At 43.4% G+C, this 16880-nt stretch overlaps 1 protein-coding gene across 5 annotated transcripts in view; it reads left to right on the top strand.

Annotated features, from left to right (window-relative positions):
• The window catches only part of GAS2 (growth arrest specific 2), a 167217-nt gene that overhangs the window by 33156 nt on the left and 117181 nt on the right, over window positions 1–16880 (top strand). For 4 of the 5 annotated variants that reach the window (XM_006111497.3, XM_006111496.4, XM_006111495.4 and 1 more), the window contains exon 2: window positions 8598–8759. In XM_006111497.3, coding sequence (XP_006111559.1) covers window positions 8618–8759 — 142 coding nt within the window. In that variant the 5' untranslated portion in view covers window positions 8598–8617. Of the gene's footprint in view, window positions 1–8328; window positions 8363–8597; window positions 8760–16880 lie in introns of all 5 variants that reach the window. The other variant, XM_075927752.1, reaches the window with a different exon arrangement.

A 16880-nucleotide genomic window follows, 5' to 3' on the forward strand; every position in this document is an offset into this window, starting at 1 on the left:
TTTTTGAGGAGTAAAGTTAATTCAAACCAAGGGGTTTGGTTCAAACTAACGTGTCCCAGCGTGCACTTTCACTTTCAAAATAGCTGGTGAGCAGAGTAACGTGCTGGCAAGATCATGCTAATGAAGCACGGGATATTTAAATCCCCGCTTCATTAGCAATTTCGGTCACCTACATATGCATTCCTAGTTCGAACTAGGGGTGCATGTGTAGACATACCCTAAGTGTCTACGAGGGTAATATATATGAAATAATAGCTCTTCAGTCTAGTGGAGAAATATATTACATGATCCAATGGCTGGAAGTTGAAACTAGAGAAACTTAAACTGGAAATAAGCAATGTGTTTTTAATAGTGAGGGTAATATACCACTGGAACAATTTAATAAGGGTGGTGGTGAATTCTCTATCACTGGAAATTTTAAATCAAGGATGTATGGGTTTGTTTCTAAAAGATACATGCTATCAACCATTTTGCAGAAACTCTGTGGCCTGTGTTAAAAGGTCAGACTAGATGATCCCAATGGTCCTTAATGACCTTGGACTCTCAATCTAGGCCAGCAGAGATACCAGTTCCAGAGCATGTAGCAGGTGCAGAGTTATCCCATACTGCTGTTCAGCATACCCATGCAGCTTTTTGCTAGGTGGTATAGAGAAACCATGCTAAGTGGTGTAGAGAAATGTATGCTAGGCCCTTGCACCAGGAATAAATTGGGTGAAAGTAGTGTGAACGCAGTCTCTATTTGGCTTCTGAAAATACTTCATTTGCCAAATGCCCTTCTTAAATCTTGGTGTGAGTGTAGGGTTTTTTGTTGTGGTGGTTTTGTTTTTTAATAATTGAATGCAAATCTTGTGAATGGTTTTGCTTTTTGCAGCCTTAGATGTTGAAATCTTCTATTAATCCACAAAACGCAGTGCATTGGTAGCTACAGAACAAGATTTACCATACTATTCTAGGTCACCTCTGACCCGGAAGAAAAAACCCTAAGGGTGAGAACAGGTGCATAGGCCAAATTCTTTTCAGCTCCTTACTCTGTCTGCTGAGACTGCAGACAGAGGTGGTGTGAATGCTCATCCAGTAGCAACTGGGTCAAGACAACAACATTTATTGTATGTGGATCACTGGAATAGCTTTGAGCTGGTAATAACTTTTCAGTCATTTCTTACCTATGCTGATTTGAAATGTTAATTTAGAGGTGAAAGATACTATGTCCTCTTACTAATTCCCTACCTATCGTATTTATATGTCTCCAATTAGACCAGTATCTGAGCAACTCACAGTGTGGGAAAGGGAAGTGCCATAGTCCCCATTTTGTAGGTTTAAGGCCCAGAACCTCCAAGGTATTTAGGCACTTTGCTCCCATTGAAATAAATGAGTGAGGTGCCTTAATATCTCTGAGGACCTAAGCCCAAGTGACTTGCTCAAGGTCGCAGAAGGCTGTAGTGGAACAGCAAATTGAACACATGTCTGCAGTCTCCAAAAGTAGGCCTTAGCTATTGGCCCACCTCTCCTCTCTGGTCTGCATTCTCTCTCTCTCTCCCACTCATCTATGTTTTGTAATACACAATGTGTGGTATTTTTGTGCTTTTTGCAATAATAATTATTCCAAAGAAAAATCAAGAAAAATTGCTTCCTTGACTCTATGGCTTACACCTGATGATCGTTGACAAACATGAGCAGTTTAAATTACCGTGCTGGCAACACACTCGGATGAGTTACAATACACAAAAAAACTAAATGTGCCACTGTAAAGCAAAATAAAAACTTCACTGTTTGGTGGGAGCAAACAAGGAGGAACGTAACTTTCCAGCTTATTGAAACTGTTACCTGTCATTAGGTGCACTATAAAGCATCCTGAACTGAGTTCTTTACTTGGACAATGAACCTAAGAATTTGAGATGCCTTATTGCTGTCACAGAGATGGGGGGCGGGGAAGGATCACAATGCATAAATATGACTTGCAAGTTTCAACAAAGCAGAATGTGAGTAAAGTTCTGCCCTACTTTACATTACTTTCAGAAGAGTAGCGGACAAAATTTGTTTCTCGAGGAACAAGGCAGTTTAGTGGTAAGTTTTTAAAATGCTTATGTGTTTCTGGTGATAGGTTCAGTTTTGTATGGAAAAGCTGACAGATTCCATAACAAGAGAAATTGTACATGCTTTTATACAAATTGACTTTAATGCTTTGTTACAGCTGATCTACCAGTGGCTTTAGTGTTAAAATACAATAATGTTGGGGGGGGGGGGGGGGGGAGATGCTGGTAACTTAGGGTTAGACTGTATAACCCTAATGAGAGAGGGAGGAGACGGTGCTAGATTGACTTGGGAACCTTAGTTCAGGTCCGTGCGGTACCGCAGTCTGTACATTTGACATTAGGGAAGTCACTTAGGGCATGTCTAAACTGCAATTAAAAACCTGCAGCACTGAGTCTAAGTCTGGGTCAGCTAACTTTGGGTACATCTACACTGAAACATTATTTGTTGTTGGAATTATAACATTATTCCAAAATAACTTAGTCCACGACTACACAATAGGCCGTTATTTCAAAATAGTGTCAAAATAGTGTCAAGCTGGAGGACTTGTTACTCGGACTCCTGTAACTCTCATTGTATGGAAGAGTGCTCTATTTTGAAATAAGTGCTGCGTAGATGCTCCCTATTTCAAAATAAGCTATTTCTAAATAAGCTACGCAATTGATGTAACTCAGTTTGCATAGCTTGTTTCAAGTTAAGCAGTGTAGACACACCCTTAGACTCACAGGACTCAGGCTATGTATAAACTACATCCCTCTTTCAAAAGAGGGTTGTAAATTAGGCAAATCGAAAGTGCAAATAAAGCAGGGATTTAAATATTCTGTGCTTCATTTGCATAATCAAGTCACAGTGTTCTTTCGAAAAGGGGTATTTCAAAAGTGAAACTGCTGTCTAAATGTGGTTCTTTCAAAACCCCTGGGCCTTTTTTTCCAAAAGATCCTATACTCCTTGAGGGATTGAAAGAGGGATGTAGTTTAGACACACCCTCAGGCTGTAGGGCTAAACATTTCAGTGTAGATGTTTGGGCTGTGAATGGAGCACTTGATTTGAGACCTGCCATGGGTGGAAGGTACCAAAGCCTAGTCTTCAGCCTGTGCCCGAATGTCTGCACTGCAATTTCATAGTGCTTTGAGCCTCAGTCAGTTCACTCAAGCTAGCTATGGCTCTGCCATGGATCTTTTATCGCACTATGGATGTAAGCTATATTTCCCTATGCTTGAGTTTATCTGTAAACTTTTGGGATAACAATACTTCCCTATCTCACAACATAAATATATCAAAGTTTTTCAGATACTACGGTCATGGGGTTTCATTTCCCCTGAGTAAGGGCTGATGGGTCCTGCCTTGGTTATGGATAGAATTTTCAACAAGAGCGAGGAGCTCAAATCCCATTGACTTTCTGTAGGATTTGAGTGTCTGTCTCCTTTGGGCTTCTTTAAAAATCCTAACCAATGTGCAGAGAAATAATGCTAGACAACATTTGGGACAGTACTGCTAAGGGGAAAGGGATAGCTCAGTGGTTTGAGCATTGGCCTGCTAAACCCGAGATTGGGAGTTCAATCCTTGCAGAGGCTATTTGGGGCAAAAATTTGTCAGGGATGGTATTTGGTCCTGGTGTGAAGGCAGGGGACTGGACTAATTACCTTTCAAGGTCTGTTCTAGGAGATAGGCAATCTCCATTAATTTATAATTGAATTTATTTATAAATGAACTGAGACAAGTGTTTACATGGTACCCAGATATTTTATCACAGTCAGTGCAAAGGGTTACATTTAGTTTGGATGAACTTCCCAGATTTAATACGAGGAAGATCAGTGTGTGTTAGCACGCACACACACAAAAATCTCCTACAATAAAGAATTCAGCAACTCTCTCCCACTGGTACTGACAACTTGAAAATACATAGCCAAACCTACCAGTTGTCAGCATTTCATTTTAGGTAGATCTTATTTTCAAAGTCATCATGGTTGTCAAAGGTAAGTAGTTAGCTGGAGCGGCGGGGAGAGTAAGACAGGTTGGTGAAGTGTGGAAGGGAGCCCTCCTTCTCTTTTAGGAAGAAAAATAGTGAAGCTTCACAAAAGTCAGTGGGAATCAGCATTTATCCACCTGCAATTTTTTCACTGTTCTTTCCTCATTGTAGCCTCACCCTGCCAATCTAGCTGTTACATTATGGTTCCCCCCCCCCCCCTTTTCACATTCACACATAGCCAATTCACATTCTCCTATTCACCAGTTTACTTGATTCACCCTGCACTGAACCTTAACATATCAATGTGCCCCCCCCTCCTGGATTACACCCCCACCCCTGCCCAGTCCTTTCCGCTCCTTCTGACCGGTACCAGGTCAGAAGAGCCATCCTCACCACTCACCCAATGTACTAGTGAGAACCCCTGTTCTTCTGCATAAACACCCTACCATTCAGAAACATTCTTTTCTGTGTGAACCTTCTCCCATCACTTACCTACTACACACCCACATCTCCATGATCAAAACTATTCCCCAATTCTGTGTCACTCCCATCCTCACCAGGCTCCTGCTGGAACCTTCTCTATTTTGTATTTGTGTCTGGGTCTGGAAGAGCACAAATTAGGTCAGCAGGGATTGTGTGCAAACAGCTCTTTACAGAACTGAAATAGCAACATGTATGTGTGAATTCCATGCTTTGTGCTGCCTTCTGCTGACAGAAGCCCATATGGGCTAGGCACTGCAGGGACTGTGAGCAGACAATGTTGTCCTTTGTTTCCATTTTTTTCCACTAGTTCCATACTTCCTGCTGTGTCGCCACCCCCTCCCCTCCGCCCCGAGAATCCTTCACATATAATTCAGGCTACAGAGCCAGGGTAGCTAGCCCATACACTGACTCAAATTCCTGGGACTGGGGCTAAGGGACTATTTAATTGTGATATGGACATTCATGCTTGTGCCGCAGCCTGAGTTTTGGGACTCTCACATCTCTCAGGATCTCAGAGCTTGGGTGCTAACCCAGTCTCAGTTGTTTCTACCACAATTCAACAGTCTCATAATCTGAGCCCCGGGAACCTAAGTCAGTTGGCTTGGGTCAGCCGCATACTTTTAATTACTGTGTAGAAATACCCACAGTGGCAGCAGGTGGCACTGCACTCTACAGCATGACAGCCACATGACAGTTTTTAATTGGTGGGGCTCCTTGGTGGGGAGAATTTCACAATACATGTGTCCGCAGATGCAGAAAGGCAATTTACTCCTGAGGGTCCTACAGCCTAGTTCTTCTGGAGCAATGAAGTGATTTTTAGATTTTCCAATGATTATCTCAGAGAAGAAATGAAATACAATAAAAAAGATGATTATCATAAACTCTTATCTGTAAACCTAAAAAGTGACTATGCAAAAGTGATACCTTCTTCCTTTGCTTCTCTTGTGCATCCTCAGTCATATGTATTTATTTTAACAAGTAATATGTTTTTACTACTATTACCCCACAAAAACAGCTGTGGGAGAGAGATTTGCATTACATTCTGGCTCACACATGAGCATAATTGTTAACTGTAGAAGAGGAACTTTTTGAATCCTTTATAACTTCTGGAGAGGAAGGAGGAGGTAGAGAAGGTTTTAATCCTGACTGTCATAGACTCCCTGTGACATTTTGGACAAGTTGCTAAACATTTTTGAGTCTCGTTCCCCAAGCTGCAAAATGGCGATGAATACTGTGCCTTATCTCACTGTAGTGTTTGAGGCACTCAGCTACTCTGGTGATGAGTGACATAGAAAAGCTTTAAAATAAGTTATGATTGTGGAATATTTATTGTTGATGTATGGGCCAGAAAAAGCCCACTCAGAGAGCCAGATTCCATGCTGAGTTAGCAAAGCTGACAACTTGAAAAATCTTTTGTTGTTTGCCCAAGCAAAATGAGCATATTTGATCTGGATGCCATTAACCAAGAAATTATAAGCCCACAATGCCATTTTTACAAAGTTAGTTTTCAGAGCAGAACTGCATTTTAATTGCTCACTCCAAAGACCTTTCTCACTCCAGAGACCTTCATCTTCCAAAGGAGTTTTGCTGCACAAGCAATTTGAGATCTGGCCCATTGTTGTTTTGTTTTCCACATACCAACATACATCTAAGAGCTAATGATAATTCAAAAAATGCTATTTACTTTGAAGGGGGAGTCAATTTAGTTTGTTTGTGTGTTTTTCATCAACCAAAGAAGCAGAATGATTTCTGTGGAAAAGTCATATTTAAAATAAATATGACTAGTCTGAGCTTACTTATTCAAAATGCCTCAGGGATATCCAAAACTTTAGCAGAAGCAGAATTTTGGATGAGGAGGAAAGTGATACACTTAAAGTATTGACAAGGGTTAAACAAGAGATTAAACAGATGTTTTGTCTAACAAGGAATTTGTAATCCAGGGCATGGTAACCCCAGGGAGGAATAATTTCAACCCATATATTATAATCCTTTTTAATATATATGAAATGCTGCAGTAATTTTTTTACAAAAGCCCTTGTATATCTTGCATCCATTTACTTTTCTTTGTATATAGACATTCTACTGAATCTATATCTTAAATTAACAAAATCTGAAAGTTAATACAATTGAATATTTCAAAATGACAGTAGATACAACATATATGTCAATTTATTCAATGTCAAATGATTGTCTATGTAACACGCAACGTATACCTAATTTTTCTTTGAGAGAACCATATCTCCTCTTTGCCACCAAATCTCTTTTCAAACCTTTGCAGCTGCTTGAACATTGGCTGGAGAATTGAAGTGATATTTATCATCAGAAAAATGACTTAATTGGCAGAAAAATGGCTCATATAACAGGTTGTTCATAAGATCAGTGTTCATAAAATCAAGTTTCCACTGTGTTACTTTTGCCATCCCTAACACTCTAACCACTGTCATAGAATAGAAAATTGTTTTCTCCTATTTTTAAAGTCACTGTTGCCTATAGGCCTACTCATAACTTGTAGGCATTCTGCAAGGGGTAGGAGGAAACTGCCATCAGAAGTACACCCTGCACTGCAAGTAGCTTACAAGTGCAGGCCACAATGGCACAGAATATTTAGGGTACATAAACTTTTTCCTGATCCTTTGGAATAGAACAGTGAGAACTCTGCCTGATCCCACCTGCACGATGCAACATATGAGTTATCTGACCAGGGCCTGACTCTTGGGTTACGATGAGCCATTTGAGACAGTAGCCAGTCCTCTAATTTGGCACTCGTTCTGGGTACGTCTACACTGCAAGCTTATTTTGGACAAAGCTATTCGGAAGACATCTTCCGGAATAGCTTATTTTGAAATAGAGCATCCACACTACAGGGAAGCCTCAAAATTAGTTCGAGGCAGGGTCCCCTAATTTGAACGTGCTATTTCGATGTAGAGCCACAGGAGGCACTGGGGAGGAATAACTTTAGAATGGCCCTGGTGAAGAGCTATTTCGACATAGCAGTGGTGGAGCGTCCACACATACCCTCTTCTGAAAGAGCTTTTTTGGAAGAGGAGTTATTCTTCATGGAAAGAGGTTTACCAATGCTGGAAAAAGCCCTCTGTTACTTCAGTTTTCTTTTAAAATAAACACAATTGCTGCGTGGACACTAGTATTGTTTTTCTGGAATAATGGCCATTATTCCAGAAAAAAAGAGCATTGTAGACACACCCTTTAGCATTAGGCTGAAACCCTGTTGTACTTCATAGGGATCAGTAGAGTCTGCTGCTGTCTTCCTCCCCAAGCACACCTATGTGGCACATGGATGAATCTGACCTTGACTAAGAGGAACTACCATTCCAGTGGGCACTTTGTACCTCCAGCTGTTGAAATGATTTTCAAAATTAAATTGGGATTAAAATATTGAATGGGAAAATGAAGTACCCAGAGGCAGTTCTCACAGTTCTGAATTGAGGCCCATTGGCATTTGTGGAGAGGGATGGTGAACTCAGAAGTTTGTACTGCTACATTATCTGTTTTGTGGATAAATTCCATCCTCCAGGACTGCCATGCTTTTTATATGTGTATAAAATAATACAGTTACATTGAAAAATATCTTAAAGGGTTCTTTGTATTTTTTTATTATATTAAAGCTGTAGAACAAACTGATTTCATGTGGTGGAACGGGTATCTGTTTATTACTATTAACAATTTGTTTCAGTTGCAAACCGTCCTTACGTATGTGCTGTTTTAGGGCCTGATCCAAAGCCCACTGAAGCTTTCCCTGAGTTTCAGTGGACACTAGATCAGATTGTAATGAATTGTTAGCTCTGTGTCTAAAAATATTTTGATTTGGTTTTAATTATTGCTTGCAGAGTAGTGGATTGTTGGGAACATGTGTACCACTAGGTGAGTACAAAATAAAATAGACATTATCCATATGATTACATTACCAGCAAAATGTTCCATTAGCAAAAAAGACTTTCATCATGTATGTTGTTTCCATGTGTTAGACCTGCATGGGGTTTGTCTGGTTAGTGCTGTGTATGTCTGAAACATCTTGCATCCCAGGATCATAGTTTCAAACACCATCAATAAACTTAAAAAGCCTTGTATAGTATAATGAGGTATTTTTTTAAAACAGGTACTACAAGTGGATAAACAATGTGCACTGCTATAAGCCCAAAGGCACGAGGACCTGGCCTCTCTGATATGCATCAATACAGCCAGTGGCTGGCCAGCAGACATGAGGCTAACTTACTACCAATGAAAGAGGATCTAGCTCTGTGGCTCACAAACCTACTGGGTAAGAATATTTATATATGTAGGCATGCCTGTACACTCACACATTTAAAATACAATTTTTGACAAATTACACTTGTTAGCATGGTAACTTTTGGCACTGTAGTTCAACTGGAAAGGTGGTTCTTCCAACTATTTTCTTTTCCAAATAGAGTAGTTACAATTAACTGGTTCCCTCTGGGTATGCTTCTACATTGTTTATCAAGCAGCTCCAGCAAAGAGCTAGGTAAACTTTGTTCTTCACTTGGTAACTATTGTTCCATGAAACATTCAAATATTGAAACACTGGACATTTTGAAACATAAAAATGAACATTTATTTGAATTGTGTCTTTGTGTGTTTGAGTATTATTATTGTTAGAGTAACAGATGTGAATGGTTGTCATCAATCATGTCTTTTTAATCTTGAGATCGATTTCAGAGCTAGTCAAAGTCGATGAGTGACTTTTCATTCAGGAAGAAGGGTAGACGTATTATGTCCCTTTGTGTATTGATAGCTGAAACAATAAGAATTTGCCTCCAAAGGCAAAGCATTGTATGATAGGTTTAATCAGAGCTAAGCCATGTGAGCTGACGGGTTTTCCTCGGGACTAATTACCAGTGCAAGATTTGAGGTATTGACTGGTTAGAGTTGTGTGTCCATAAGTGGGATAGGCAGAAAGTGAGCAGACAGTGAGAAAAGTGATCATGGCCCTAAAAGAGAGCAAAGACAGATCTCTTTGGGGCACTAGACTCACTGGAGAAAGAGACTTGGGATTTATGTGCCAGGAAAATTCCCCCCGTTTGTTTCTACTCATTCAAGAAAACAAGACTTTGTCTAAATTCTGGATTGTAAATAAACAAGATCACATCACAGAAGTACTTGAGTCATATAATCTTTTTCTCCTCCTAACTGAAAAAACTTGGCAAGGCTTCAACTGTTAGCTAGCCCGTCAGGCCCCAAAGGGTGACCATATTTTAGAAGCCATAGTAGTAAGCACTGGAAGGATAAGTTATAACTTCCATTATAACCTCTGTTCTTCAGTTGCTAATAAACTGCTTTTGAGCTCATGTTCCTTACTTGATCCTTTAGTTCAGGTATGAAATGTCTGTCTTTTGGGACAGACATTTCAGCAAATCAGTCTGTTTTAGAGTTATAACATAGTGGGGAAAAACACAATTCAGATATATTCCAATCGAAATGTCTGCATTTGCACAACTCAGAAAAGGAGAACTTGAAGTTCAACTTTTTTTAATATTCCTCACTGAAACTCAAATCAGTTCAATTTTGAAGAAAATCATATAAGCACTTTTAAAACTGGGAATATTTAAAATGGATAATCCTATATATTCATACTAGAGCTGTTCTTTTCATTTATTTTTGCATGTGGTTAGAAGAAAGAGAGAAATATGAATGATTTAAATATATTTAAATGCCTTATAACTTGAAAGGCTTCCAGTGTACAGTATGCAAAACATTTGCACTGTCTTCAGATCAGACCGAAGAATATAGTGGCAGCATAGAGAATCAGTTAAGAATTGCTCTGGATAGTATTCTGCTCTACTACCACTGAGCATTTACCTTGGAGAAAACTGAAATCTATTTGGCTCAGCACAACAATTAGAAAATACAAGTTAAAGAGACTGTAAATTCATAGGGGCAGGGACCATCTTTTTGTTCTCTGTGCTAGACACTGTGCATTGGTTCTGCTCCACAACTGGCGCTTATAGGCTGTAACATAATACAAAAATCATTTGATGTCATCTAAAGGGAACATGAGGAATTGGCAGAAATGCCAAATGATTTTTTTCAGTTTTCACCAAAAATTTTAGCAGCAGTTGGCTGTCTTACATAGTAAAAATGAGGTAGCATCTGAGGCTAAAATAGGGAAAGGACAAGTTAACAATTACTAGACAAGTTTGATGTCCTCAAGTTAGCAATACCAGATGAAATACAGACTAGAGTGCTCAAGGATCTGGCTGATGAGATAGCGGAGCCATTAGTGATTATCTTTGAAAACTCATGGAAGATGGGAGAGATTCCAGAGGACTGAAAGAGGACAAAGATAGTGCCAATCTATAAAAAGGGGAAATAAAGGCAAACTGGGAAATATTAAGCTCAATACCCAGAAAGATATTGGAGCAAATAATCAAGCAATTGGTTTGCAAACACTTAGAAGACAATAAGGTAGTAAGTAACAGTATGGATTTGTCAAGAACAAATCATGTCAAACAAACCTAATAGCTTTCTTGGACAGAGTAACAAGCCTTATGCAAAGGGGGAAAGTATTACGTTTGGTATATCTTGATTTTAGTAAGGCTTTTGATAATGTCTTGCATAATCTTCTCATAAACAAATTAGAGAAATACCACCTAGATCATCAGTGGGCAAGAACTGGCCCATGAGCCAAATGCTGCTCCCCAGGGTAGTCTCTAATGGGCAATGGGTGCTTTATTTACCCACGCCTCCACAGGTACAGCCACTTGAAGCTCCTATTGGCCACGGATTGCAGTTCCCAGCCCAGGGGAGCTGCAGGAACCAGGGTCCTGGTCCATGCCAGTTCTCGCAGCTCCCATTGGTCAGGAGTGGTGATTCTCAGCCAGTGGGAACTTCAAAGTGGCAATACCTGCAGAGGTACAGGTAAATAAAGCACTAGTGGCTCATCACAGGTTAATACTGGCAAACTGCCTCTGGCTTATTGCCCATCCATGACCTAAATGGAGCTACAGTAAGATGGGTGCATAACTGGTTGGAAAATTGTTCCTAGAGAGTAGCTATCAGTGGTTCACACTCATGCTTGAAGGGCATGTTGAGTGGGCTTTTGCAGGGATTGTTCCTAGGTCCAGTTCTGTTCAGTGGCACAGAGTAGAGATTTTCAAACTAAGGGTCATGACTCAGTACTGGGTCATGGAATGTCAGGCACTGGGTAACCTTGCTGTAGGGTGACCAGGTGACCAGCCAGAGTGCTAGGTTAGATTTCTTCACTGTCCTGACAATGCAGACCCTGCTGTGCCCCAGAAGTGGCCAGCAGCTGGTCCGACTTCTACATGGGGCTTGATGGGGCTCCCTACGCTGCCTCCACCCTGAGCATCGACACCCTGGGACCTGTGCCTGTTGGTGAAAGCAGAGTGCAGAGCCGCTTGTGCATCTCTGCCTATGAATCAGGCCTCCTGCTGGCCACTTCCAGGTCTGCAGTGCAGTCCATGGAGCCAGCTCAGGCAGGAGGTTAATAGAGAAGGTGTCAGTACAGGCAGTCCCCGGGTTACGGACAAGATAGGGACTATAGGTTTGTTCTTAAGTTGAATTTGTACATAACTCGGAACTGGCTCCAGATTCAGCGGCTGCTGCTGAAACTGACCAGGGGCTGACTACAGGAAGCCCGAGACAGAGTTGCTCTGCCCCCAGCTTCCTGGAATCAGCCACTGATCAGTTTCAACAGTGGCTGAATCTGGAGCCTGGGACAGAACAGCTGGGGCGCTGCCAGGTAGGTCCCCCCAGGACCAACCCGGCAGCACCCCAGCTGCTCTACCCCAGGTGTCCACAACAAAAGCCTGGTCTGCTGTGGGGGGGGGGGGCACACTAGCTGCGCCCCCCCCCCCAGCAGACCAGGGAGACCCAGAGCAAAGCCGGGGAGGCGGCGGGGTCCTGCACCTCTGCGGCTTTGCTCCGGGTGTCCCTAGTCCGCTGGGGGGGGGTCCCCAGCAGACCAGGGACACCCGGAGCAAAGCCGCAGAGGCGGCGGGGTCCCGCGCCTCCAAGGCTTTGCTCCGCGTGTCCCTGGTCTGCTCGGGGTGTCCCTGGCCTGCTGGGAGGGGTCCCCAGCAGACCAGGGACACCCCGAGCAAAGCCGCGGAGGCGGCGGGGTCCCGCGCCTTCAAGGCTTTGCTCGGGGTGTCCCTGATCTGCTGGGGACTCCCCCCAGCAGACCAGGGACACCCAGAGCAGCTTTTCTCGCCCCAGAGGACGCGGTGGCGGGACCACTGCACGTCTGGGTGGTCCCGCCGCCCGCGAGTTCCGGGGCGAGAAAAGCCCCGTTCGTAAGTGCGGATCCGACATAAGTCGGATCCGCGTAACTCGGGGACTGCCTGTAGTTGACACTCAAGAATATGCAACATAATTCCTGTGCTTTATAGAAACTAGCAGGCTGTGCCCCTAATCGCTGCAGTCACCAACCCCCCTCTTGCAGGGGGTAGGCAAGCCCGGCTTTCCCCCAGCCACCAGGGAGGGCTGGGCTGTGGCTGCACCAGACCACGTCCCTTTTCCCTCACCCCCGCCAGCCTGGGCCCCTTCTCCTCCCCCACGCCTCCTGCTGAGCCAGCCTAAGCCCCAAGAGTGCCATTTTGGGAGGGTAGGGGGTCAGCAGCTCTGGGATGTGGCTTACTTTTCATCCTGTACCTGGGATTCTCAGGGAGTGACGGGAAAGTGTTTGCATTCTGTGCATGCCCCTCACACCTGGCTGCTGAAGGGAGCTCACCAGGCAGGTGTGAGAGGTATGCAGGGAATGCAAGCACTTTCCCTTCACTCCCTTAGCATCTGGGGAGCCAGATGAAAAGCTAGCCAGTCCTGGAGGGTATGGTTGCTGAACCCCCACCCTCCCAAAATAGCGCCCTTGCCAGGCCCTTTCTCTCTCCTTCCCCCTGTCCCACCAGCCCAGGCCCCCCCTTCTCTCTCCTCCACCCCACCCCACCAGCACAAACACCTTCTCCCACCCCCCGACAGCTCAGATCCCTTCCCCATCCCCCACCAGCCCCTTCTCCTGCCATGCCAGCCTAGGCCCACTTCTTCCTCCTCTCCCTCTCCCTGCCATGCCAGCCTTGGCCCCCTTTATCCCTTTGCTGGGGAGGGGGTGAGTCTCCGTGGGGCATCCAGACTCTGAGCAGTCGGGCACCGCGCTCCACCTCTCCAAGAGCCTGGAGGTGGAGGAGCCCCCAAGAGCCTCCTGCTGGCACATAAGCCCAGCTGGGAGCCCTGCGCCTAATGCCTGTCCCTGGGTTGCTGCCCTGAGCACCATACTCTCCCCCTCCCCCTGCCCTGCAGCTGTCATGGCTGAGATGTGGGGTGTGCCAGCTACTGTGCCATGTTTCTTGGTATTGAAAGCCCTGTGGGGTGGGGGGTGGAGGAAGGGGAGTAGAAGCTTGGTTTAAAATAGCAATTCCAAGTGGTGAGGGGAAGCAGTGAGGTTGGGCTCAAGCTGGTTGGGTAGGAGTGGGGAGAGAGGGAGGAAGCAGGCAGGATGCAGACTGACATGATGACATCACTCTGTCGTCCTGCAGGAAAAACTTTTTTGGATAGATAGAGACAACATTTCTTCTTGTTTTCCTAAGTGGTTGTTGTATAGCTTTATACAAGATCTCTCAACACATTACGCCAACTGCAGAGATGGGAAAGTATGGTACAGCAAATTGAAATGTCTGAGCAAGGCCACAAAGAAAGGGAATGATTTTACATGCCTTCTATGCATGGAAATACAACTGAAGTTAATGGGCACTGTAAGTATAGAATTGGCCAAGTGAGCTACAGAGGTGAGAATCTTGATGCCTAACCCTCACTTAACCACTAGAATTCCGTTTTTCTATTTTAACATTCTTTAAAGTCACAAGAAGCTCTACGTGGTTTAAACATTGAACACGGTGCTTAGACACTAAACAAAAAGTATTTCAAATCACTAGTGAAGTAAAATGGAAACTTGCTTACAATCTGTAACACAGAGGTCTCACATTGGCAAGATCGTGAATGAGGTCACGTTTCAGCAACAAAGTGGCACCAGCAGGAGGGTCTGAATTGCCAAATATAATTAAAAATCTTATTTTCAAATACCTGTCAGACTGCAAACCTTAACAATGCTTTGGTAAGCTAAACATGTGCTGCTTAATGTTAATTATGCAGCATATATTGTCCAGAGGTTTCATTCTCTCTCTGCTTTTCACAAACGGATCCTTGCACTTTTTCAAGTTTGGTTGCAAGGGAATTTGACTTGTGTTTTTAAATCTAAGTTTCTTAACTGACTAAGCATTGTTGGTTTTGCTGAATCAGGACACATTTGTTTCACCTTCTGTTGATTATTAATTTACATTGCACTTAAGTGGCACAATAGGCAGACAAGGAATCAGACACACGTGGACTCAAAGCAATACAGAAGAACCTCAACATTATGAACACCTCCAGAATGGAGACTGTAACTCCGAACAAAACGTTACAGTTCTTTCAAAACTTTACAGCTAAATATTGATTTATTACGGCTTTGAAACGTCTCTGTGTGAAATAAAAATGCTATTTTCCCTGTATTTTTTTTTAGTAGTTTATGTACCATACTGTATTTGTGAGGGTTTTTCCCCCTTCTGCTGCTGATTTTATACTTCCTGTTCCAAATGAGGTGTGTGGTTAACTGGTTGGTTCATAACTCTGCTGTTCATAACTCCAAAGATCTACTCTGTGCAGTTTTACAAATACACAAAATACCTTCTTTTGCCAAATGTATTGTCTGAATCACACCAGAATTCCATGGCCGGAAACATCAGAGGTCCGGCATAGGTGGTGACTCCATGGGTGTTCTGGGGCTGGAGCACTCACAGGGAAAAATTAGTGAACAGGCCTTGACACAGAGGTGGTCTAGATATACTTCATCCTGCCTCAGTGTAAAGGGTGAACGAGATAATCTCTTCCAGTCCTACAAGTTTACGAAGACAATTTTAGAATCGCAGAGATCCTGGTAGTTTAAGCACACATCCTGCTGATTATCTGGGACACTATAGGTATGTCTAGACTACAGGCTTTTGTCGACTGATACTGTTGACAAAGCTTCTGTTGACAAAGAGCATCTAGACTACATCCCATTCTGTCGACAAAGCAAGTCGCTTTGTCGACATGATAGTGTAGATGCAAAGGACAGTGGAGATGCAATAACGCCTTCTGTGAACAGAGCTCTGTCGACAAAAGGCGTTATTCCTCGCAGAATGAGGTTTACAGCCGTCGACAAAACTGCTGAGTTCTGTCAACGTTATGGCAGTGTAGACACAGGTATAGTTTTGTCGACAAAAGTCCACTTCTTTCGACAAAACCCTGTAGTCTAGACACACCCTATCTCAGTAGAGTGTACTGTTCAGAGTGGCTCAGAGGGCTGTTTCTGACAACTGCTGAGTCTGTACACATGTGGCTGCTTTTCATTACGCTGGCCCTGCTGCCCTGCCAACTCCACTGACCAGCCATCACTGCGGTGGCTCTCAGCCCTGCTGGGAAGCCACATGCTGGGGCTCCAGGACCCAGCTGACAGTCACGTGCCATGGCTCTGGGACCATCAGGCAGGCAGTGTACGCTCTGGGGCTAAAGGACCACTGGCAGTCGCTGCCGTGCGCCATGGCTCCCTGCCCCACTGAGCCACTACTACTGTGGCTCCCAGCCCTGCCAGGCGGCCACGCACTGGGTCTCTCAACCCTATTAGGCAGCCTTGCTGTCATGGGCTATGTGGCCCTGCTGACCCTGCAGGGGTCTTTTCTTCTGGCCTTCCACCAGGACTCTCCGGTCCTGCAACCTCCATCCTGGATCATGGATGTTGCCGTACCGAAAAATCCCAGTTAAGAGAGTTTCAACCTGTTCCTAAAATCAGTGATTTGGATAGTCAAATCATTCTCTCTTAGTTCTGTTTGCATCCTACTGGGGAAGATGTTTCAGTTGGACTTTTGCTTGGGTAGGGACAGCAAGACTGTATCTCTGGAAAATATTTTTAGCTCTGGCATGAATGTATACTCTTAGCTATTTCTGTTTCTTTGTTTGATTTTTCTTTAGGGACTTTTGAATTTACTTCTGTATTTTGTTTTGTCTCATCAAAGATTCTACTCCTTGCTTCCCATCTTTATAATTCTTCCCTCCCTTACACTTTTTATTAGTACTGGAATTTCATGATCCTTCATCAGTTCTTTGTTTTTTGTCTTTTAGAAATGGTTACATGTAGCAAACCATATTGCTGTGCTTGTTATCGGAGCACTATTCATGGAAAGGACAACATATCTCTTGCCTTCTGCTTTTATTTTTCAATAACATTAGTGAGTTTGTCCTGCCTCATGCAAGGTAGCTGGATGAACCAGGCCTTTTCAATTTAGCGAAATGTTGTCCTTTTCATTAATTCATCCATAAATAGTCAATATGATCT

This window comes from Pelodiscus sinensis, chromosome 4, assembly GCF_049634645.1.
Source record: "Pelodiscus sinensis isolate JC-2024 chromosome 4, ASM4963464v1, whole genome shotgun sequence".
In the NCBI taxonomy this organism is placed as follows: domain Eukaryota; kingdom Metazoa; phylum Chordata; order Testudines; family Trionychidae; genus Pelodiscus; species Pelodiscus sinensis.